Source organism: Hetaerina americana, unplaced genomic scaffold (assembly GCF_022747635.1).
Source record: "Hetaerina americana unplaced genomic scaffold, ioHetAmer1.1.p SCAF_6, whole genome shotgun sequence".
NCBI classification, from domain to species: Eukaryota; Metazoa; Arthropoda; class Insecta; order Odonata; family Calopterygidae; genus Hetaerina; species Hetaerina americana.
The window spans coordinates 20,133,223-20,159,456 of record NW_027287205.1 but is presented as its reverse complement, the minus strand read 5'-3'; the positions used below and the strand labels follow the sequence as shown (position 1 = coordinate 20,159,456).

Here is a 26,234-nt window from a genome sequence, read left to right as displayed (position 1 = left end):
GTCGCCTCCATGTCCCACACTCCGTGCATTCACATCCAATGTCTTGGTTTCTGCTGTTGTTGATGTTGTAGTGTTACTCCCGTTCTGTCAATATTTCTATTATCATTATTTGTTGGCAATTTCTTTTCAGTTTTTCGGAAGTTGTGCGTCCCACTCACGGGATGTCTTGTATCTTGTGTGTGCTTCGGAGCTTCTGTGGCTGTTGTCGAGGACAGTGAAAGAAGACGGAGGGGGAGGAAGAATTGGTTTTGATAGTGGTGGGATGAAAGTGGGGGAGGATCTAGTCGAGCGGGCAATATTAAACAATGTGGGGGGGGGTGAGGACTCGTTCGCCCCGAAAAGAGGAGATAAAGAGAGAGAAGTAGCTTAAGAAAGAGGAGAAAGAGAAGACAGGCTACTGCGGACGAGGACCGAGGCGTCTTTCCTCCCTTATCAAGACAGCTGAATTAATCGACTGAAGGATCTGTTGGTTCATGAAGTCGCCCCTCGATGTACTCAAGTGGCAACCAGTAATCCCCTATTACATTCCTCGGATATGAACTCTCCAAACGCCCTCCTCTCAAGGTCGACTTGCGTCGGCGAAATCTTAACACTGGCCGAATCCAGAATATCACGCCCCTGACGGATGCAACTTCAAGCATTTAAATCAGGCGCTTTCCGACTGCGACAGTTTGAAATTGTATTCCGATCATTAGAATTAACGCGCATCTTTTGAATTGTACCCCCGCCATGATATTACGACCGACTCTGTACTGTTCGGATGAAAGTTAATAATTAACATTACCCTAGCAGTCGTGGCTGGGCACTTTAAAGCGGTGATTAATTCAATCGATAACTGAGCATGCCTAAAATGCTGCATTGCTAAAAGAAAACATTTGAAATCCTGTTTCGGTGCGTGACTTGGACAAAAGTCTAAACTGGCGAAAGAAAGCCTGCGTAACAGATTTCGGCGCCATGCGCTTTTGATAATTTTTCATGATCAATTATCAGCCCATATTCCTTCCTGGTCGGTATGACCTCATACTTAAAACCGAAACGATAACACTATTCACCGATCACGCATGGATTCAACATTCACACGGATTTCGACTTCCGCTCAACATGCAAACATAATCGCTGAGTCCACCAATAGCACTATCAACATCGCCACTTTAAATAAATAACATAAAATTTAATGCAAGCTTATACTAAACGTCAAGATGCAATACAATGTTGCAAAAGGTCACTACATACAACTTTTTCGCTAATAAATCATAAAAAAACATGGAAATGAAAAATTAGGAAAAGATGTATGTGTCGAAAATTGAAACTTGGGCATCTGAAAACAGAAATCTTTGGTGCACCCTTTCATGCATCCACCTTCGAGTATTACTTCCCGATTTAATGCGTTCATGAGATAGTTTCGACATATACCTCTTTTCCAAAGAGAACAACTGAAAGGCCGTATCTATCGCAATCAAATACAAAATTTCCCAGGGCTTAGAAAAGCCTGTGCGGGAAGGGGGAGAAATTATGGTCATACAAAATCAAATGACATGAGACTCCACCCATGGATAGCCGGAGCCACAGAAATCATAAAAAGGCTCGTCAATAGCCACGCAAATTGAACGCGCGGGTCGCAACGGGGGGTCTTGAACAGGATTGTTTCGTGGGAATAAGTTTTTTTAATGGAGTGATAAGGGCATGCCGGGAAAGTAGGTGAGGTTACGGTAGATGGGTGAACAGAGGGCGGGGTTAAGGATGCTGGGTGAACAGAAGGTGGAGTTAAGGGCAAAGATAATAGTAGGAGGAAATCGGGTTTATAGCTACAGAGAGTTGAGGGCGGGAGTGAGGAAGAAGAAGAAAAATATAGCAGACAGCACTCGATGCTGCCAACGGCAATTAGAACTAAGCGGGCAACCGTAACCAAATATTAATAGCTAGCGAATTGATAAATCTTTCCAGTGACACTATGTCACGTTCTTTTTAATTGAGGAAATCTTTCGTCTTCCATCACTAGGAAAAAACTAAAAAATATTTTTTTAAAACCTTCTACGGATGCCAACTCCGACTTCCAAAGCTATTCGTCCGCTGGCCTCTATAACATTTCACGTCTAGTTCTTCCGGTTGCCATCAAAATCTGGGGAAAATATTCAACGACAGTAGTGGTACAATTTTGAGGAGGAATGAAAACTATACGATAAGGTAATCTGAAAGCTCAGTGCAATATATGCAGCACCCAATGACACTACGTGAATTGACTCAAACGCTTGACACACGCTTCCGGCAATTGCTATTGAATATAACCGTATATAAAAACTGAATTTCTTTATCCTGAACGTTAACAATTATTTTAACTCCCTAACGCCGAAATATGAATACGCTTTTTAAGTCAAATCTTAATAATCAATCAAAAAGGTGCGCAAGAAAGCTAATTTAAATTAAGCATCAATAAATCAATACATTTGCAAGTATTATGTTTTGGTGTATAGATAACAATGTACTTCCATGCTGCGTCCGTCTATTCTGGAAGGGTAAGGATTAAGGAATCGTCTGAGAGCGGAAGCAGGATACAGATATTTTTCACGGGCAATTGATATGTCTGGATGCAAGAAAACAACCCTTGTATTGAGTCATTTACGAGTGTACCACTGTAACGGGTTTCATCAGCATTAGACAACGAGCAGTTAATTAGTGTGAAGCCGGTGATCAGAGTATGCTCCGAAATGTCTCAAAATCGGTATTTGCAAAGAGGAAGTTGGTGTTCCCCTCTTTACGATCGTGAGTTCCAAGGATTATTTGAGAGAAAAGAAGAAAGGCTGGTTTTTGCGGTTGTTCTGGTTATCATTTTGAGATAAGGGCGGAGAGAGGGAGAGTAGAATTGTCAACGATGGTTATTAGTTGAAAATTTTACGACAGTGAAAATGCACACCTCGCACGATTTTAAGAGTGACACTTCTGACTCTCAAAAGCTGATCCTCAGCTACAAATATAAATTTCACTCAATAAACAACCAAGCGACAAAATATTATCGATGAAGAGGAGAAGAGTGATAGCCTTGAATTTTCAAGCTAACTATAAACTCCTTTTTAAGAGAGGTCACATTTCACCGCAGCAAATTTTCAAACAGGAAACCATCGTTGAGTAAACATGAATGTACATGTCCTCAACTTAGCCACAAGCATGAAAAATATGTCACATCAGGAGGTAAAAAGTAGTTGTTTAAGCTACAAAACAACAATGGTTCATGCTTTCAATTAAGAAAAGCACGTTCTAAAGCTTTGGGAATACATAAATCTGCTCCTGGACGCCATTTAGGGGCGTGCGATCGCATTATGCCGATAATTGCCGACGGCATAGGTGACGGAAAACGGCTACATTAAAGAGTTTCGCCATTGCTGTGTTTGAAAGATTTTAGCACAAAGATTGATGTGGCTAAATGAAGGACACACTGTATACGTTGAAGAACGAGACGGAGAGGAGGTGGTGAGTCAGGGACTGGCAAGGAGTGAGATAAAGGTGGCAAGGAGAGATATTAGGTTTCATATACAGAAAAAACCCTCGTTAGTACGAACACAACTGAGCAGGATTACACATGCTCAAGATAACAGAATTCGTGTCAACAGAATCTTCCTATGGATGTTTCACGAACACAGTACTGTCAAGGGAATGATTTCTGTTGGTCCTGGGGGTGAGGGGGCAAAATAGTTCTTACTAACGAGGGTTACCTGTATATCATATATATTTTTTTATATTTTAATTAAGTCATATTGCATGATATTTCCGAGGGAGGCGTGCGTGTGCTACCGGTATAGCCGTGGGTGGCAGTGGGTGGTCCCATTTCAGGTGTGAGTTTTCAGTCATCTTTCGAGTGCGGCGAGTGTACCTCGAGTGCCAACGCACAAAGGAACGGCTCGCGACATCATCAAGGCAGCAGACAAGAGATCATTCAGTCCAGTCTCGGGCGCCTTGCCTCCGTTCAAAAGCACATTTTCCCCATCCCAAATTGACACAGTTTAAAGAGCATACACACATTTATTTATTTATGCTTATTATCAATTTTTTTCACAATGCCCACACACAGAGAGAGAGACATTAAACGGAACAAGGACGGGGCGGTACTCACCGAGGTTGGGGTTACTGTAGTCCCAGCTCTCTGCGTCGTTCTTGTACACGTTCAGCTTCGACGGCTGCGGGAGAGAGAGAGAGGGGAAGAGACAAAGAGATATGTAAGGACGTCTGAAGAACAAGACCGGCTACCACAGCATGAGTGATAGAGGTGTGCACGGGGCGGAGGTGGCAGAAGGGACAAGTTTTAAGGACAACTGTGGCTCCAACACCGATCGATGGATGACACTCCCCCCCATCCCACAACATCCCCAAAAGACAATGTAATGAACTGCGAGTCTGAAAGTTGGGGAACTCCAGGCGTGGGCTAGAAGGCTGGAAAAGTTCCCCGAGCAACAATTACGCTCCACTCCGGCCAAAGTCACGCTTAAACAGCGCCTTCGGAAAGACGGGAAGGGGGTGCGAGTGGGCTCAATGAACCCCTTTCTTCTCATCTAGTGACACTCCTTTTTGAGCGCAACCATGAACACGGCCCTGGGTGAGAGCGTTTCAGGCACTAACCGCCGGCGCATAGACGGTGACAAAACGTCGCAGTTTATAGCGTGGTAGGGGATTTCGCTCCACTAAACCCTAATTAAAGGCCACGTTAAGGCCATAACTAAAGACTTAGGTAAGAGTACTGTGGAGACTCGAATTTTTGGCACGCTCTGGGTTGGTTGCACGATCAAAAGCACCCACTCCTTCCCTGACGACGCTTCAACCTAAGACGAAACAAGCCCACAGCGTTCACTAACTAATACTCCGTCCATTGTACGAAGGCACTTCGCAGAGTCGAGGCATATATGCGACGGACCGCTGATTAGAAGACAAAACAGGCAACTAAATGCAAATCTGACCACTTTGTCAAGTTACTTGCGACTGAAATAATTATTTCAATAAACGCATGATGCCGTTCCGCTTCAATACTTAAATTATGTAAAAATTACATATAGTATATCGAATTCAAACTCATACCCTGAACAGATTTAAATCAATTTGATCATTATTCGAGAAAACAAACTATTACGCCTTCTTCGTAATCGGTTGAATGCTGGGGTAACCTTAGTGTAATACTATAGGGGGAGCACATTTCCACATTAGTCACCACTCTCGTTAGTAATTCTCATTATTAGTGCGATCACTCAATTAGCTGGTTACAATGAGCAGGGGGATGAACTGGCAACTAGAAGACTATGCAATTAATATAAAATAAAATAAATCTCACACTTTTTCCGCTACTAGGTAAACAGTTTTTAGGTGTACCATGAACGACGCCATTTGTTTCGACGCGCCGAAAATAATAGTTGCTCACGCTAATTGGGCATTTATTTTTCACAGATTTTACCATCGGGCACATTTTACAAATATTTCATCAATAATTTTTCACTGTCATGAACTACCAACCCTGAACGGAGTCTTAGGAATAACATGACGAGCAATTGGAATGTCGTTTCTTTCCCATTTTGTTAATTATTTTAGGTAGACCCAGCAGTAATTCCGCGCTTCCGCATGAACAGATGATGAAGTTTGTAAACACGCTAACAGCCTTAGAATATAGCACTCCACCGTGTACCGATTTCATACGCACAAGCATAGCAAATTGCAGTCAATAGTATATTATACCATGGTAATTTCAATTGGCAATCAATTAAATGAATGGAAAGGGAGCTTCCTTTCATAAGGGCCGATGAATTATTACACTAGCAGGACACGCATGTGAGATAACCGGTAAAAACTGAGCTTTAACTGTCTGAATGATATTTAAACTAACGTTAACCTAACGTAATCCTGTGATAGGTTCATGATAATTTTTAATGCAATATAAACGCACCTAAAAGCCAAGCATAATAAAAATGTCGATTCAAGTAAAATTCTAACCATTTCCATGATGGACGCAGTACAGAAGGTAACGTACTACGACATATTTAATCCCATCTACCTCTTGATGAAGCCTTGGCGCGTACTGTTTGCGTACGCTTTGATATAACTAACCATAATTCAAGAGTTGATGAGCACAAATCGAAACGGCAAGTTCGCATCGTTAATAAAATTAAAATGAGAATTTTCCAACTCCCCATGAAGCTGACAACTGTAGAGCTGTCGGATTAAATTACAATTTAGACGCAAAATCCAGAACAATAATCAGAAACGGCAATTTGGGAGTTGGGAGAAGAGGGACAGCTTCCTTAACTTCATTACCCAAAGGATTTCGAAAATAACTATTGAGTGAAATTAAGTTTCCTTTCATTGCGTCGCTTCTTTGCTTAAAACGCTAAGGCTAGCATACATACACCTAATAAAGCAATCATTTCCGCTACTACGACTCAAGATAGTTGATATATTAAACCGGGTCGACTGGAGGAAAAGGTACCAGTAAATTCAAACAGCAGTAAATTCAACGGCAGCAAAAAGACAGAACTCTATACGCTTCATGCCGTAAAGGCAGATAAGATTTTTCTGAAGACTACGTTTAGCACGGATGAACCTCCATTGCCTAACTTCAACGCTGCTCCCCGTACTAGCTTTAAAGCAGAGTTTACCACTTCTCCGTTTCTTCCAACTCCTCAGGGCTGCTACATGTAAGTCTCATTGAAAATCTAAGCAAAAATGAAATGTGTCCCAACCACTCCGGGTATTTGATGTGTTCTATGATTCTTACCGGTAGCAGACCCAATACACATGGCAAATACTTGATGGCTCGTATCAAGTCTTATCGAGGAGTCTACAATGCATTCCAAATCATCCAAATACCTAAGGATATTATCGAAAAGATCCGTGCCAGGACAATTAATTGATGGACATAGCAAACGTCATTCTTCGAACAACCCGAATCGTAGGCACGTCATTTGACCCCACTGAAAAATAAAATAAATGTCTAGCAGCCATTTCTTCATCCATTGTACGTCCTCTCTAATTTCAAAGTTGTATTTTGTGCATGAAATATTAAAATTATAGGCAGAAACTAGATAAGGTGACTAACAAGAATATTAGGGTATGCACAATTTCGGTTACGCGGTATTCGAACAGAGAAGGGAAAAGGCCGTCATTGATATTTACCATCAGTTCAGTTTAACACACTATTAAACAAAGTCCTTGACTTATTGTACTGCTTCATTTAAGAAAACGATATCTGCACTCCAAACGAAAATTATGCCATACACAACTGTCCCCAAGGCAAGAGTTCTCATGGTTGTACATCACCAACCTTTTCGCTTGTAATGCGTCGTTTTTAAGCGAACACCATTTATTTTTTCCATTACATCCGCTAGTGGAATTTATTTTCATTAATGCCGCACAGTTGTTCATGAATGGCTACTCCTCGCTCGTAAAACAACGCATCATTTCAATTACAAGATAATATTAAAAGCTAACGAAAAAGAACTCGGGGAAGTATTTCTTATGGTGTGGAAATTGATCCGAGTGATGACGAATTACGGCACTTCGACAAAAGCAACGGATGTTGTCATCAAAAACCAGCTAATGCTCCAACCTTGCATTCTACAAAACCAACTTCAGTCAAGGAGCGAGGGAAGCCATGAAACTGAGTCTACAGCCGAAGCACCACTAAAGGCAGTAAGAGGGAGTGAACAAGAGAGTGGATGAGATAAATATAGACCCTAGTGGTCAACTCGACTAAAGAACGAGAAAGAAAAGAAAATGTTTACGGAAGGGGGGGGGGGGGCAGAGCCACGGAAGTGGATATCGTGCAACAACTCTTTTGAGAAAAAGTAGTCATGATGCCAATTAAACTTCAGCCGGGCACCCTGAAGCCTATTTACAATTTAGAATTTTAATTTAACCCCCGAACTTTACGCAGGTGTTGGTTTACGCAAGCCATCGAGCTGCCCACGCCAGCTCCGAAATTCAGCAACTCTTTGCTACATTAAACACCTTACTGGCGTATAAGATTAATGCGAGGTATGAAACAACCTCGTATTTTTCTACAAACACATTGTTTAATTAAACCATTTAAGCGACTTAAACCTTGACTGAAAGGATCGGTGACTACAATGAAACTAACAAAGTGGCCTAAATGAAGTATGTCTATGAGATTCACGACTTCGTTATAATATACTGCATTATAATATTCCAAACCCCGGACAGACGACACGATGATGGAGACTGACATGAATGAGAAGTGACCTCCAACGCAGCTCTCGACGTCTGAAAAGCGAGCATAAATCTACACCGTACATTGAAACATTTTCCAACAGTACACCCTTCTAATTCTCCTTGTTTTAATGAATATGAATCCATAAATGGAAACACGAAACTACCGCTAAAAGGCGAAACTAGCCCTAGAGGTTAGTTCTGACGGTTATAACCTGATCAAGGTTAGTATTCTAATCAACTGATAGAAAGGCTGCCATTGGCAACTGGCACACTTCTACATTTCACGATAATCTCATTTCAATGGCTGGGGCAGAAAACCTAAAGAAATAAGGATTAAATTCAATGTCCCTAAGGATAATTAATTACGCAGTGCGAGTTCCAGGGTAAATAACGCTCTAGTACACTGCGGGTCGCGTTAATCGAATCAGAATACCCCTCCAAAAATCTCGACCGAGGATAAAAGAGCGGAAAAAGCCAAAAACGAATTAATTAAAGAGGATTTTAGCCTCAAGCCAAACCATAAAGGGTTTCTGAAGATCTCTCTCTCATGAGGAGTGCCTCAAGGGACTAATGCTCGAGGTTACAATGAAATTCCGGGGAGGGTGGACACCATCGCGCCGTTATGCCACAGCAGGGGCAGTATGGGAAGGAATGGTTGGTTGAAGGAGAGGGGAAGGATGTAAATATCGAATTTAAGTGCTGGGGGTTAGGAAAGTGGGAGGTCAAGGGTTATTCGTAAACACATTTGTGAATATATAACAGCATCATAGGAGAAGGAAAATGAGGGTAAATGAGCAGTGAACACTTCCTCCCAAGGAAATTAGACTTGGGCGCTGGCTCGGCAGAATAAACAGGAAAGACAATCAAGGAAGCGGGAGAGCCAGCGACTTACAAGTTTGAGAAATATTCAACAAAATTACAATAATTTCCAAATTACAGCTAAGAAACATTAAATTGTCAAATTATTTTCTGTATGCCTTTGTATAGGAATTTGAGTATTTCATCCCTTATACCATGGGTGTAACGACACAAGAAGGTTCTGCAACTCTTTACTTCTAGAAAATAAAAGTAAAAAGATGGAATGAATCACACTTCCATGAAATATAACCCATGAAAATTATCTGATCAATGCGAATAAAACTTAAAATGCGAATAAAAAGTGTCTCTTCACACAAAAATATTAACATAATAAATAAAAATAATCGATCAGTTGACGACTAGGAATTTTCGAATATGAATGACACATTTTAGGCAATACTAAAATTAAAGTTGGAAGGCATACTTTTGCGCCTCATAGGCGGGGGAATATACAATATCCTAAAATCTAATGAGCTCAAAATTCACGTCTCCTTACCTTTGCGTATTCTATCTTGAGTGTGCAACAGCCAGAATAGATGTCCGCTCCGTGGAGTGAATCCTTGGCTCTCTTCGCGGACTCTACACTGTCGAACGTACATATTAGTTAAGGAAAACAAAAATCTACTAATAACAGAGGAGAACACTAATACAATTTTCCACTCTATATTCTATTAATTATAATATTCTAATGATTTTCCACCTAATATTGAATGGAAAATTGTGACAGTCTTCGTCTCTGTTGTTATGGAACAGTTCCCCTACATCACACCTGAATCAGAGATTTATATTACCAAAATCTACTATTGGAAACGTGGGCAGCTAACTCTGGTTGTCTGAGAGGGTGACCAAAAATTTTTCACTGCCGTACGCGGCTGTTCCTGAAGAGTCATTACTGCGAATTTCATTTTTGAAAGTTTTACCTTTTATTTAACGTGCTAAAGGCATGCGCGCTAACTGCCATAAAATATCATTTGGTACAGTAACAAGGAAATGTGTCGCAGAATTGCTACGGACGTAATTACGCACCATAAAATAATTAGCAAAACTAGTTACACAATGAAAACCAAAGGGGAGTAACAAGGAAATGTGACGCAGAATTACTACGAAAGTAAGTATCAGCCATGAAATAAGTAGGAAAACTGATTACACAATGAGAATCAAAAACCATACGATAAACCTTCATCTCCAACCGGCACATTACATGCTGAACAACTTAATTCGGGAATGTAAAGAAAACTCAATTTAAAAATGTCCGTTAAGGCAAGAAAGGCTACCCTCCACTATAAGGAAAACCGTTACTCACATTAATACAATAAATGACAAGGAGAACGTAACTCTATTCCGCTAATGTGCGAGATAAGGCGGTTTATGGAGCGACGGTTCGCAGCCCGAGGGTAATCACACCTTTGGGGGCATTCAAAAATTTTAAAGGGGTTCACTAAAGTTAGAGGTGCATCGTTTTAAAAATTTAAAGGGGTTTACTGAACTTGGAAATTCATTTATCTGCTGGAACTGAAGAGAGTTCAGGGGCAATTGGAACTGGAAACGTATCTAAGTCTCAAATCAAATAAGTCACCCTTTTTAGGTCTTAAACATTCCTTACCAGGATCGTTTCGACTAAAAAAAAGTTTTTCGCCGGAAACCTGCACTAACTCCACCGTAACTACAAGAATTAAACCTCCAACGACGCATTAAAAAAATGAATTGTGCGTCCATTTAATTGTGAAGAAATAAAACCTAATTAGCAAAGTAATTGCTAGTATCTATTAAAGGCGTCGGGTAAAATAGTTGCATTAGCCGGTTTCATTGCTGTCTTAAAACTAAATATTAAGTTACTATTTACAAATTTGCGCTAAAGGATATTCAACCATTGCTTGCACTCCATTCTTCTTAAAGATGACGATTCGAAGAACTTGGCCGTTAGGTGAACATATGGTATGAAGAACCTCCTGCAAAAGAAATAAATGGGCGAATTAGCAACATACTCTGTGAAATGCATGCAAACATTACAACACTACCTGATAATTGAGATTTTATAAAGTTCCACCACAAGAGATAATTCCAATGAAATGTTTTCGACAAGTTCCTTTAAATCCAGTCCACAAAATAATCATTAAATGTAGTTCGACACTGTGCGGCTAATCTTCATGGGAGCGTATAAATTCGTGATCTAAAAACTCACCCAGACATCAGGTATATTGTAAACTATTGCAAAGTATGTGTATTTGGGAAATTCCATACTGTTTATTTAAATCGCTAAAAATAAATTTCGTCACAAATCGCTTTAAAAACAAAATCAAACATATTACAGCAAGTATTCGTTTCAACGCTAACCAGAAATGCCTCTGCAAGATCTCCCCTTTTACTTTTACACGAGCAGCTTTAAACGTAGAAGCAGCACATCCTTGAATCAAGATTTTTCACGTGACAATATTTTTGGCTAAAATTTTAGCACAAGAGGATTATGTGTCATAACAGAGCAGCAGTGATGCTTCAGGCCAAGGCGATTGGAGCAACGAGGTCATTTCACGTCGCGGCAGCACAAGGGGCTCAGTACATTTTTATTGCCGCTTTAGATAATGGTTAAAAAATTTAAAGAATGATTTTTTTTTCTATTCTTCAAACTGTCGCCTAGTTTCCAAAGTTATAGGCGGCGATACAAAGAGGGACTTAACCCTTTTACAACTTCGAGGCTGTCCACTCCTTGTCACGTCACTGGGAGGCAATGCACCCCACCACACTCGCGCCCCGATTTCCTTTGATTTTTGCAATGCATTATTTCAGCAAGCAATTCGCATTCCGTGCTCACTCAACATTTCATGTTAAACTACTCTTTAAATCTTACTTATGTCCAATGCAAAAATTGCAACATTTTTGTGGAAAGTTGAATAATTGATGCGGCATTAAGTGCTTCGAGCCACCCAGGGCGGTCCTCCCAAGGTCTTTTCCCTAATTCGAGTCGATCCATTTATCACGACACTAAGTTACAATCTTGTCAATACAAACAATCCCGGTAGGCTTTCTTCTCTTTCACGAATGGGATAATAGCATGAGTAACTAATGATGCATTGGGGGATATTTTTTATAAATTACCGATTATTAAATTTAACCCAGATTCAGAGGACATTGATTAGAACAATGAAATCGCCTTGGCCAGCCGATTCGACCATTAAACCAGGACATAATTTTTGCCAAAATTAAAAATTTGAGAACATTTTAAAGCTTTTCGCACTGCTGGAGTCGATGCAACCCCATTGCGAATTTTGCATGATTAGCCGCCTGTTATCAAGTGTTTTCAAAATGGCATACATGGCATAGCTTCTGTTTGGTGTGTAAATTTCAACTGAAATTTGAGAGGTTGCGGCGAAGGTTTTTATTTAATATTACATACTTTTAAAATTTTACCTTCCATAACGGTTATTAAATAATGTGTCGAAGGACGCCGGATATCAACCGCAAATTTTAGTTTTTTTGTTTTTAAGTCTTGTTTTAATGAAAATTGGTCGAACGATCACTGCAACATTACATGGACCTATCCCCCGCATCTGATTCTACACATATGGCTTCGGCAGTTTGATTCTGCTCTCTGTGAGACCCGTGCCACGATTGTGATCAAGAACAAATTATTGAATTGGTTTTGCAATGCAATAATAAACGATCATACCACTTGCAACTAAAACGCAAACGAGTCACGTTAATTCAGCTTCTTTGTGCCGCCATACCTGGTTGCCTCAAAAAATGTCACACACCACCAATACTTCTGCAATTTATTCGAGAAACGCGTGTTGAATTATGATTTCACTTATACACACACGTTTATAATTTCCCTTGAATGATCACCCGAACTAGAAAATACGTTAAATTAGTTTCTAACTTCCGTGCACGCATGAAGAGACCATTACAGAGTAATTTGAATTCATATTTGAAATTACTTAAGAACAAAGGAATTATAGATGAAAACGAAAGTTTATCTTCAGATCAATATCTGGAAATAGGACTGGAAAATATGATGAACTTAATTCGTGTGTGGCGCGGCGATACATCAAAAAAGAAAATAATACAGCTGCAGAAATGAGCTAATGGCCAGAGAACAAACTTTCAGCTTCCAAATTACAGTGAGTCACGCGACCCCCACAAAAATCCACCCATCGCAAATATCATCTTAACTGACAAATCACTCCGATTCCTGCCGCCTGGGTAAAAAGAAACTATTTCAGAAGAAATTGTTTTAGGTACAACTGTTCCAGGAACCTCCGTACTAAACCTCGTCCCACTAACCTCAGTTTATGGTGACACAAACATCTCGTTTTATGCATTCTCTCGCCCCGAATACAACCTCGAAAAATTGCTAAAGCGGTTGAATTCCTCGCTATGTGCGCCCTTCCGCACGATCCAGCATCACGCTGTGGTTTACTAACGGCTCAAGAACGCTTGCTGGTTATTTACAGACTTACAACGGAGCGCGCATTCGATTTGCAGAGGTGGCTGATGAATTGCTCTAACTAGGCTTAATTTAAAGTGCATTCGGAGCCAAGTGTCTTCAAGATGAGGGCGCAAAAATCCTTCATGGTCGGACGCCTAGGGGCTATTTTCTCCGACTCAAAAATACAATAACGTGCCCGCCGAATAGCAACACCGGCTGGATTAAGCAGGCGAGACCGGGAGAGAGTTCGCTTTATCTACGAACTGATACGACTACGCACAACACTCTCCCGACTGACCCAAACATCATCTATCTCGACAAAAACCCATTTCACACATCCATTTGCTTTTAAGCTACAGAATGAATACACAGACAATTCTTCACCAGCGGGGGATGTGAAATAGCAGGTGGCGACTGATGCGTACATTTATTTACAAGCTCAGCGCATAGGTTCTCGTTTGAAGCCTCGCCCCCATCCACTAACACCAATTAATCCATCTAGAGCGACACATGATCCGGAACCAGTTTTTTGGACACACCTTGGAAACAGCAACCACTACTTACATAACCAATTAGTATCTTCTTGAAAAGAAAAACTCCAGTTGCCGGGAAATGAGATTGAGATTCGAAGAATAAAGAAGGCGATTCAAAAGGCCAAATTCTTCCTAAATGAAAATACTACAATATCATCCCCGACAACAGCTGAAGTTATGTCTCACTAAATAGGAACCTAATCCGCTCGCTCTCTGTCTACTAGAGATTGTTTTCTTGATGAAACCCGACAACAACATTTGCCATGGCATCAATAGAACGATTAAGTACGTGCGTAGTAAACATTCATCTTTCCCGATTTCATTCTCAAAAAAACTTCTCTGCAGAAAACGAAGAAGAGTAGCTTAGTATTTTCTTTCCTACTCCTCCAGAAGGAATCCCAAAAAGTAACTACGTCCACCATTGCAATGATCGAAGTGAAGACTCATGACTTGTAAACGCCTCGAGATTATCACTCCTCTGTTTTCGACAACAAGAATTCATTTCACATTCACGCGACTTTTATCCACCTATCCATCAACTATATTTTTATCCACGCATCCATTCAAACTAACTTGCGGCGAGTTTCCAGCAAGTTTTCCCGTCGTTAAAATAAGTAATTTAATTTGGTCCAGTGGCCCAAAATAAAACTAAAGACACAGTTCTGCCATTACTTTTTAAAGTTAACCACCATCCCGCAGACCCCAAACAGTTGTTCCAAATCAACTTGACTATTTCGTCACACTAAAATGTACGTCTAATATGGTGCTCAATTTAATTTAACCTTAATTAATGAACCGTAACAGGAGCTTTCGCCATTCCTTTCGAAAAATCAATAGAATAATACGTATTGACCCCCGTTGGATAATTCCCCCCGAATAATACACGTAATGCAGAGCGATTAACAAACTGGTTTCTAAGCAACTGGAAAAATATGGGTAAAAATACCTGAATTCAATATTGAGTTATCCGGTACAATTATTTAGTCTTTAGAAAATGTTGATATTCCAAAGTCCTGGTTTTCACGAGTTAAAATTTTAGAGAATAATTATTAACCTAATATTTTGTACTAACCAGTTAACAAATCCCGCACTACTAGAAATGCCTTTCCAGTTTAACACATCACGCTGTTAATTTCCACGAAACGACCGACTTGTATTCTTCTTCACGTCGCTTGACTGTGCGAAGGGTTAATAGGAATAGCTGCAAGGGAAGCCGGAAGAACTCGAGTTCCAGAGGAAAGAATGAGAAGGATGGGATGGATTGGGAATTGCTAAAAGCAGCTGGGGGTCCTGGTCCGGTGGCCTAGTTGTGGACTGGGGCGCTACCATGTCCCTTGATTGTTAATCAACACTAAGCTTCGAGCTGTCGAAGAGTCCCTTAATTCCCGAGTGACAGGAAGAGCGCGGAGGAAACGCACTATAACGACCATAAAAAGCCTAGGTCCGCGAGTAAATAATTGATGTCACTTTCAAAAATGACTTTAAATGCCCAAAAAATACACTCCACCACAAAGACCCTTTCCTTTTTATACAAATTCACGAAGTGCCGAAAAGCATATTGAAAGAGATTTTTCTCTTTTGAATATCGCAAAACCACTGTCGATAGCACAACACTACGTACTGATGATAACATAATGAACTTGAATTCTCGAAGAGTTTGAAAACTCCAGTTTTCTCAGGAAAAGATAGCGTTTATGTGAAGATGACATGAATGCAGCAAAAATATGCACACTATATAGAATCATATTCCATCCAATCTCCAACGATCTGCATCCCAAGCAGAATCCGATCCATTACTCATCAACGGACATTAGTCTTGCGTTAAAACGTCACAAACTCCTTTTAATATAGCGGATATTCACACTAGACATATGAGTTTACCACATATTAGCGTAAAGATAGAAGGCACAAAAGATTTCCCTTTTATCATTCATAGCACAGACGACAACAAAGGATTATAATGCCGTGAACTTGGAACACTGAAGTAGCGAACTCAAGCAGGTTGCAGTTTATCATTTTTGAAAAGGTATTTTTTAATGAAAAACTACCAGGTTCCTTAGTTCATAATATATAACGCTAAGCTTCAGCAGTAAAGCCAAACATGTATGCACGTGGCTCCATTTCGGCACCTTATAAATTTAGACATTCATACGAATACGAATTTCTTTAACAAACCATCTCTTGGGGTACGTTCCACTTCAAGAGCCAGAAGATTAGCATCACCCTTAATCACAACTTGAGAGGGAGCCTATGCAAAAATATTCATGACAACCATAACAAAGGATTAAACATCAGTGGGGCCCTTGGTACCTCCACATTCGTTGGTTTATGCTGAAATTTCACACCAAGCGGGCATTTTCAAAGTTGGGAAAATGAAACCCACCTCTCCTTTCCACTGAATTGTTTCCGCTGCCGACGAAATATTTCGTCTGGTTTTTATTCCAGGGACAACCACGGATTACGTGGGACGCAGATTAACGAGACGGGTCCATCGTCATGGAGCAATGCATTCGTCATGACAAATCTCCCTCCACAAAACGCGCACGTCACCTTCTCTCTAATAAGACCTACTTTTTGGTCAGATCCCCATGGGCCCACCACGGGCACATCAACCCTCGACTCCCGAGCCCTCTTTACCCCGCGCCGCTGCCCTGTCGCGCCAAACTTACCCCCTCCACCCGCCACCGACAAATCGCGAGCCCCGACACTACGGACCCATCACTAGCCCTTTAATTAGTCCATCCACGAGTGGAAAAAAGAACCCCCCCCTCCTCTCTCCGTAGCCTCACCCCCTCTCCGCTCGACGCCCTAGCTTCGCCATAGCCTTGGGGAGGAGGACGCGCTGGAATTTATTTACTACCAGAGGGGCGGGAAGCTAACACACAAGACTTTTTTACGATCTGGATGAGACATGGGAGCGGCAAAAATAATACCCCGCGGGCCGAGAGGGGGGCTGAAAAGGAGGAATGGGAGAAAAGGAAGAGAGGAGCCGAGAGGAAAAGAGAATTGTAAAAAAGCGAGAGAGAAAGAGAGAGGAAAGAGGGAGAAACATTGACTCCCAGATAGGGCCAGCGACCGCCATCAGCGGAAAAAAAACGAGTCTCGCTGCGCGGACTCCCGACTGCGCAGCGGGGCAGAAAGCTGCGACGGGCGGGGCGAGGGGGGAAGGGAATGGAGAGCGGGGAGGTGTGGGGATGGGGGAGTCGGAGAGCCAGACAAAAGGAGCGGAGAGGGTAGAGAGAGATGTGTGTGGATGCAGGGGCGGCGGGGGCCAAAGACGAACGGCCTCCGCCCCGCCCCCCCACCCTCATCACCTCGCGACCCCCCGACACCTCCGACTCGACCCGCCGGTCAGCACACGCGGTGCGAAGGGAGGACGACGGCGGACGAAACAATTCCACCCGTCTCATTTCTTACGGAGACGCACACACCCCTTTGTTCCCCACGCTGCCTTTCCTCTGAGATGGCTCCCGAATCAAAGTGAAAAAGGCGAGTAAAAATTACGGTGAAAAAAGTACCATGAGTCTTCCATGGGCAGTGGAATTAATTTTCCACGACTAAAAACTGCCTTTCCATGAAGCATCAATCAAAACATTGCGGAGGGGACATGGTCCTTCATGCTTCTACCGAGTGCCGACAAAAAAAATCGTGAAAAATGGCAAAAATAAAAAGTTTGCCAGCACTTGGACCTACATGAAATGGAATTCACATCTAAAAATCTTCCGTACATTTAGAGACATCCGACAAGCCCTCAACGGTGATGAATGATGTGGGTGGGGGGACTTACGATTTGAATAATGGACACTTTTAATCAATTCATTCACGATAAAAGTGGTTTGTTAAGACTTAACGTTTCTCTGAGGTCTTTTTGCTGACCCGAAACATTTATGCATGGCATTTCATTTATTACTACCGCGTATTGCTGTCAGAAAAAGAGAGAACCCTAAATCTATGCTTCGGTATCTACGACTTCAATGCTATAGTAGTGATATTACCAATTCAAAACAAGCGTCGCTACATATCACTGACAGGAACCTGAAATCAACCACACACACACACACAACTAAAAATTGCGACCTGAGGTATTATCTTCTTTCCACGAACCTAAGTAGGAATTAAACCTCATCAGACTAATGAAATGATAAATATGACTATTGAGGACTTATTATGGCAACCGGGTCGCCGGGTAGGCTAATAATCCATTGCAAACAGAAATACTATGTTTTTGCATTAACTTCAAAATACCTCTGCAAGGGGACCCAGTTCCCTTTTTTGGAGAGTCAAAACTCAAATCATCGTTTACGGCGAGGTTTAGGAACACTGGCTTACACGTGTTGAACATATTACAACTTATTCTTCGGCAACAAGCCCGTACAACATTGGTACTGTTAAGAAACACTGATTCCACATAGTTATAATCACTATAAGGGCGAAATTTTAACGAGAATAAAAGGCGACTGTTTACGCGAATGCTACGGTACATGGACGGACCGCTACCCTGCTATGAAACATGGTGAACGCTAAGCCCGGCAAAGACTCCTGGTAAATTAAGGCCGAGAAATGAATCGACGAGCAGCGGAAAAAAACTGCTTCCCACTGCGCTACCTTCAGTGCGCTACTGGAGCTAGGCAACCAAAAGGGTCTTTTCACGGAGCTTAACCGGAATAGAAAGTAAGGCTGCAATTTAGAGCTCTCCGACTAAACACCTCCCGCCACGGGTTTCGCCTAACTTTCACGCTCACCCGCCCGCCAAGGCTCCCTGGATTTCACAGCATTCGGAAAAAATGCGGGAGAACGGGCGAGATTTTATCGATTGGTGATTACTGTGGGGTTTCTGCTGCACCGCGTACGGTTGCCATTAAAGGGTTCTGCGCTCCACGGGAAGCTCCGGAGGCGCCGAACGCCGACGACGCAGCTTGGAACGCCGACGACGCAGCTTGGAACGCCCAGAGACAAGACGCCGTGAGGGAGCGAAAGGGAAGACGGGACTGCCGGGAGGAGGACGAGAGGAACAAAATAAAAGAAAAAACATATTACGGACGGTGACCTACGACTTCAAATATTCCGAGGGCTACGACTGGCCGATCCAAAACGTACGTCTGATTAAGAGATGTACGTATATGTAGTGGGTAGCGGAATGGTGATATTGGGATGGTGGGGAGGGGAATCAAGAGGTAAGGGGCACGAGTGGTGTTTCTGTGCCACCGTGTGGTAGGAGGCAACACGGAATTAGAACCCGGTTTTCCTTCTCCCCGGCTCCCCCTTTCCTTGCCCCCTACCCAGGTCTATTTATCGGCGCAACGGAATCGATCCAGTCTAAGTGCCGGAGCCTTCCCGAAACCCTCCCGTCATCCTCCGCGGCCGCCCACATCCCTGGGGATCCCCCCTGCGAAGGGAAAAGGGGGGGATTGGCCTTCCCCTACTCTCCCCCTCCACCTCCTCCCCCACACGGTCCCCCTGCAAACCCCGGCCAACTCTGCCGCCCGCCCGCTCGAGGAAAGAGTGCCTGGATGCCGCGCGGGTAACCACCGAGCAAACCGCGGATCCGAAACACGTGCAGTGTCGGCGGGGAGGAGATTCCTGATGGGGGTGTGGAAGGAGAGAGGGGGGGGGGCACCGATGGAGGAAGGGCTTATAACTCCTCGGCAGCAGCGGACTGAAACCGCGGCCACTGATTAATTGATACGGAGCTCTCGCCTCCAGGAATCCCATCCCCCGCCCATCAAACGCGCTCAAATATGTATGCATCACGGCGCCCCATCGGCCCACCTGCAACGGAGAGAGAGAATCATGGGCAGAGGATGGTGCTTCATTGCTGTGGAAACGGCACGCGGATCCAAAAGCAGGATCTCTACTGTGATTCCGGAACTTTCAAGGCAGTTGGTAATCGAGTTGGGCGATTCCGATTCGACTTACTAAAAATAGGGTTTCGAATTTCGGTTTTCTGGATTTTTATAATTGACGTCAATTCGATGGCATATCGATTTTTTACCATTGGCACCCAAGCCCGAATAAAATCCCAATTGGCAACATCCTTCCCCGGAAAATACAGATGTACAAAACACCCTTCCCAAATCGACCGGCGCAGACTCCACTAAAATTATTGCACGCAATTGTGATTTTTTTCAATTTAAGCTTACTTTTACCCTAATTCATATGAAGGAGTTTGTAAAATTTGCCATTTTTCAATTAATAATCAGAATCAATTGACTTGTAATCAATCTAGAATCAATTGAATTGTATGATGAGTATTTTACATGAAATCGCAGTACTAACTGGATAAATATTAGCGGGAAGAGGATATTTGGCGCATTTAAATGGTGGCCAGATCGAAGTAAGTTAAGGGTTTTGATTTAGTTCCGTTCTCTTAACTTCCCCGCAGGAAAGAAAAATTAGAAAGGAAATCTTAAGACATGTCGTCAAAATGGCATATTTCACTTAGAAAAGCAAATAAACAGCCGCAGACGAATTTTAGTACCGTTTAGGGGGAGCAGACATTCAAGAGATGAATCCTCGCCACGGTTGAAAAACAGGACATCGACTTCGGAGAGGAAGCTGTAACTGATGTGACTCCCATTCAAAAGGAAGACGACCAAGATAGCATGCACCAAGGGAATAATTGATGAAATCTTGATAAGTCAAAGAAGGGACGGATCCAATCGATTAGCGACATAGGACTGGCTACGGCGACTTGAAAAGTAAGATGACAAGTGATGAAAAGGAAGCGAATAAAATGGAGAGAGACAAGTCCAATAATTGATTACTTCAAATTTTTTTGAGGATTTGCCAAGGATAAGGCTATTCAAAAGATTTACAGACTTAACCCTAAGGGTTACCTTCAGTATGGAACTGGAAAATAACAATAATTCTTACGGCACTCATCAGGATTTTTCGGCAATCATTTCCAAATTGAAACCTTACGAATGGATTTAAAACTATAGACGCCTGGATACTTAAGGCGGGCTTTCCATTCCTACTTGCCGAAGAAAAAATATAGTTTCACATAGGCTATCTTCATAGCATAAAGCAATTTAAGCTAGTTTTCCATTAGGCAGAAAACCACTCAGGGAGATCAAGACTTCCCAATATGTAGCGACCTTAAAAAGAAAAGTGGTTTATGCACATTCATGAAGTTTTCCACGCAAACGAAAGAAACTGCGCGGCCACCACAGAGTTGGTAGTTCAAGTTGGGTGGCATCAGGAGTTAGTCGGCCCATCCTCAAAACACCGCCAGGGTAACCGTAGTTGAGGTAAGTTAAAACGGACTGTCCAAAACAATAAGTAGATAATCATTCCGCGTGCACCCCACTCCCAAACTTTGTCTTGTGCATTAACTTTAGTACTAATATCAAAGTCTGCTGAAATTGCCTTCTATAAAATTCACATCCCATTCAGGACAAATAATACCACTGAATTTGACGTGTGACTACCAGAATTATTATATTTATTAATATTATATACTATACTTATTCACTCTGGTAAAAATGGCGCAAAAGCGAGATACGTCAAACACGTCGAAAAATGGTAGGCGCATTAAAAACTGAGAAACTAGAGAAAAAATAGGAAAGAATGAATTTCATCAGAGCATTTTGTTTACGTTACAATATCAAACAGATAATTAATGATTTCATAATATCGGAAGGACGGTATGTTCTTGACTCAAATGCAAAACAATTCTTGTATCTAATGTCCGGATGCTGTTTTTGGATTAAATTAATAAATACATATGCGGCAAAACACTATAACCAGTAGCATAGCGTTGCCATTGTTTGAAAAATTTAATCTTTACCGTGAAAGGGTAATATTAAATTAAACTCTTCTCTTAAGGTGATTAACCGTAAGCTTTAGAAACCTTCGATAAATAAAAGAATATTTAAAGAATAGGTAATTACACCAAGAAAGAAACAAATCTTAAAAAAGGAATGGAAACTCAAAGAATTTAACGAAATTATTAGCTAACTCCAAGCCCTTACATTGCGGTAGTCCCAATGTAGTGCCTGTTTCAGGAATGAACAAGCCAGAACAAACGATGGGCTGGTGCCAATACATGCGACCGGCGAGTATTTTTGAGACGCAGAAAGTCAAAGATTATGTTGAAAAAATCTTTGAAATATTAAATTATAGAAGTAACATAGTTTAAAGAAACGCAGAATTTAGCGGGTCGAGTATGGACATTACTCTCAGCGTCCTTTGTCCCATAACGATTTTTCGAGGCCCGCCGAATACGATGTCTGTCTCTGTGGCCGGCGGATGGAAAACTTGGCCCATTCCCATCCGATATCGGAATCCATATCCGAAAACTTAATGACGTCAAGCGCCTGCCAGTTCGTGACATTCTTTATGCGCCTGTAACAAACTTAGACATCTTGCAGCCAGCTGACCCAAGGAATGTCTCTTTACTGAAGCCCTACGAACTATGACTCACGACTTTGGTAAAAGTTAACTTCGCCTCTCATATAACGTGCAGTGGCAGAAACAGGCATATACGGAAGAAAAATTGTTCAGTCAATATTCGCACCCGGCATAAAGATTCATTTTTACAACTTTTCCCAGTATACTGCGTAGATTTCCGAATTAACAAGGTCGATGACTAATCTCGATTTTAACGAATTTTCGGCATAAAAGAAAGTAATTTTTTGTCGAAAAAACCAACCGTCTTGTTCTCAGCTCAGGCAGAGATGTGCAGGAAGTTCTAATTTATCTAGAACAACTGTACTGTAGCAGGAACGTAACGAGGACATCGAATTGAATTTCTTTTTCCCAAAATTCGCATCATGGAATGCATTTTTTTAAAAAGGAAGTGCAAAAAATGTTTAAAAATTAATCGAATAAATTTTTAAAATGAATTCTTTCGGCATAAAATCGATTACTCCCACATTTTCTTGAATAATTTTACCTTTTCCGGAAGTGAATTTCGAAAAGGAGAATCATCTAGCTAGCAACCAAATAAAGAGTTGAAGTACTAAAATTTATAATTGCGTGTATTTCTACATTGGCATCAATATCAGCAGATAGAACAGAATCACCAAAAATTAACGTGCAGCGTGTAGAAAAAAAAGGAGAGAGATCTGCGATGGTATTCAGTATTTTGTATCGTAAATAGAGCAAAACGACAGCTATGAACCCTAAGCGACTAAGAAAAAAAATGAAGGATGGCGATCTTGCCCTGCTGCTATTTCCTTAATGTGCCATCATTCTAAAAAAATCAAGTCCATGGGCCCCGTAAATCGGCAGGAAATACAAATAAATTACCACAGGAATGGCAATTCCAACTTTAATATGCACACACAAATAAAAAATCAAAATCCTTTCAAGTAGCTTCCAGTTATAAGCCCAGGAAAGTTTTCAGAAGACGGTTGTAGCAGACAGTGGCATAAAAAAGTTTGGAAATCCAATGATCCACACGGAAATCCCCTTCTACAGGGTTTTGGCGTCCTTCCCGCCCCTCTAAGTCATCTCCCAACCCTCTTGAGCGCGGAAGCACCAAAGCCTCAGCACCAGTTCGCTTCGAAGTTTATCGCGTCACCGTCACGCTCATAATCTGTCAAGACCAATATCTTTTCTCCTTATTCCGAACTTCGAAACTTGAGAGATATCGAGCACTTGACATAATTTTAAGCTTTTTAAACCGTATTCGGGGGCAGCAAGGTATATGGTGACCCCCCAACGCCTATGACTTTCTTCTTCCCGTTTCATTTCTCGATTCTCCGTCGGAATAATAGTAGATACCGATTGAAGAACTGATAAGTTACGGGACTAAACTGCCGCCGTGACAGATCTTTTAAGTTCGCATACGTTTCAACGGACAATCCGCGATGGAACTACAAAATTGATGACGTTACGACGTCCAACAGAAAGTCGACTGTTCATCTTATTTTTCTTCTTGACGTCGACATGTGAACTTCGTTACAGGGTATTAAAAAATTATAGTGCCTCTTCAAATTAACATACTTTGCAATGGATTCTTCTTAGAAATATCCGAGAAATGTCCGGAAATATTCGGGAAATTTCCTAAGAAGAGGCGGATTGTAACTCATTCCAATATCTAACCGCGCCGGGACTTCTAGTATTTAGTCTGCATCAAAAGATTATCATTTAATAAGTAGTCCAACAAAGAACCCCGTTTGCATTTTCGACGCAATCAAAAAGGCCCCCAAATCCATTAATGGAAGAAGATCAGCATGAAATCTAAATTCCACTGCAATGAGACGTAACACTTGCTAATAGCGGAACTAGCGGAAGTATCCCTTATCTGAAACGAAAAACCACGATGAACACAATTGGCATGTAGTTTTGGTCGATTTAATCCAACATATTCGTGGGTTTCCATTCACTTTAATGCAAACAAAACCGCACCATGCTGTAAACATTCGCGAACTATTTTTTTCCTACTCAGTGAGTTACAAGGTAAACTATACGTTATGAAAATTAAGACTTCTGGAGCCTTGTTGGCATCTACCAGTGGCATGCCAACCAATTGAAGGAAATAACTAGAAATGTTTGTTTGACCACCTAATGGACAAAGTTCTGGCTTTGAGTGACGCTAAACAATATGTAATTGCATAAATAAACGTCGCTATGATTAAATGTTCTACTAAACATAATGTAGGAAAAGAATGGCCGGCATTCACTACGCCAAGTGCATTATTTTCCGCATTTACCTTTGCAACCAAAGTAGACAAGTCCTCACTTACGGAAAGCTATATCGATCACTCGGTGCAGCCAAACTCGCTTTTACTAACTTTATGTACTGAAACTCTGCCCACAAACTTTGGCGCAGCTCTTCAAATAGTTCCCATCAACGATACATTATATACGCATTATCCTTTAAAACTTCACTCGTAAAACTCACTCCTTCGGGAGGAAAATTCTTAAGAGACTTAAGTATACCATCGATGCTCCTTTACTATCACAGCGGGCGTGACTGGAATTAGAACCGATTGGACCACCCGAAGGGAAAATATTCACATCCCTCTCACGGCTGGCAATTTTGCATGATATTAGTGACACAATTCGCTTAATTAAAATAAAATTTAAATAACTTAAGATGCACACACAGAATGAAAATTTCGAGAAAAGGAACGTTCCCACAAATCGGTTTCATAAAATAAAAAAATTAATTGAGAAACGCGTAGTAAAAGAAAATTACCTTCCAAACAGCTCAAACACGAGGAAGAGTTAGAACTCCTCATGGTTGCTAGCGATTCTTATGAATGGTCCTTTAAGGTCTGGCAACAAAGAATTGCCGCAACAATAAAAATAACATCGATGGTCGAATTCGTGTAAGTTACCCGTTAACTGTCTTTTTAGTTATCAATTCGAACAAATAGAAATTGAAAAAAATCTTTTTGAATGTGTAAGAGAGCGCGTCATGCCATCTAATTCCTCACTCGTATCCGAGTCGATGAAATTTAATATTTTTCTTAAAAATTTAAGTCGGAAAGAACCGAATTCCCAGGAATCCGTTTTCTGCAATCGCAGCAATAAATGAGACTGCAAATTCCACTCTAAAGTGCGAATGGAGCTTTGGGCTGAGATCGTCAAGACGATTTACCATCCGCTGCACGTAACGCTCCTGAGAGCAGCAAGAACCCAATCATCGCATCAGCCGAGAGCCATGGCCGAAAAGGCAGATCTTTCAGCAGTACCACGTTTCCTGAGGTGGCTGTGTATTTACACATTCCCAACACTGTTACACGTTTCGCGGGGATACATTCACTTGTCCAGAACCGATAATTCAGGGAGAGAAACTTTCCGAGTTGAAATGGAGGCCAAGTTGGTCCATACCCACTTCAGTGACCTCTTTATCACAATTCCCAAGCTAAAATTCAGTGACACCATTCGAGTTTTGGAAACGTTTCACAAAAATAACCTTTTCAGTTATTTTTTTTTACAAAACCAGATATATCTTATCGAATATTGAAATCGAGACATTATATCTAACTCTCTCTAATCCTTACCTCCTTTTTTGCGTTACTAATCTTTGATCCAACCCCGAATTTGTCTGATTATCAAATACTTCCCGCGTAATACTAATATTACCCGACACTCACGCAGGAATCCTCTCGGCGGTAGAAATGATCCCGCCACCTCTTAAGTGATACCTCGCCGGCGAGACTGGCGACGCGAGGCCGCCGAACCGAGCCGGCTCAAGAGCGTCCGATCGCTCACAGAGATCGAGCGGGCCACCCGGCGATGGGAGAGAGCGAAAGGGGGTTGGG

General features: G+C 41.7%; 1 protein-coding gene across 4 annotated transcripts in view; it reads right to left on the bottom strand.

Annotated features, from left to right (window-relative positions):
• Positions 1-26,234, bottom strand: part of LOC139695431 (heterogeneous nuclear ribonucleoprotein L-like) — a 207,290-nt gene that overhangs the window by 34,093 nt on the left and 146,963 nt on the right. For all 4 annotated transcript variants that reach the window (XM_071594218.1, XM_071594219.1, XM_071594216.1 and 1 more), the window contains exons 4-6: positions 10,921-11,006; positions 9,554-9,650; positions 4,106-4,169 (exon numbers count right to left, since the gene is read on the bottom strand). In XM_071594218.1, coding sequence (XP_071450319.1) covers positions 4,106-4,169; positions 9,554-9,650; positions 10,921-11,006 — 247 coding nt within the window. The remainder of the gene's footprint in view (positions 1-4,105; positions 4,170-9,553; positions 9,651-10,920; positions 11,007-26,234) is intronic.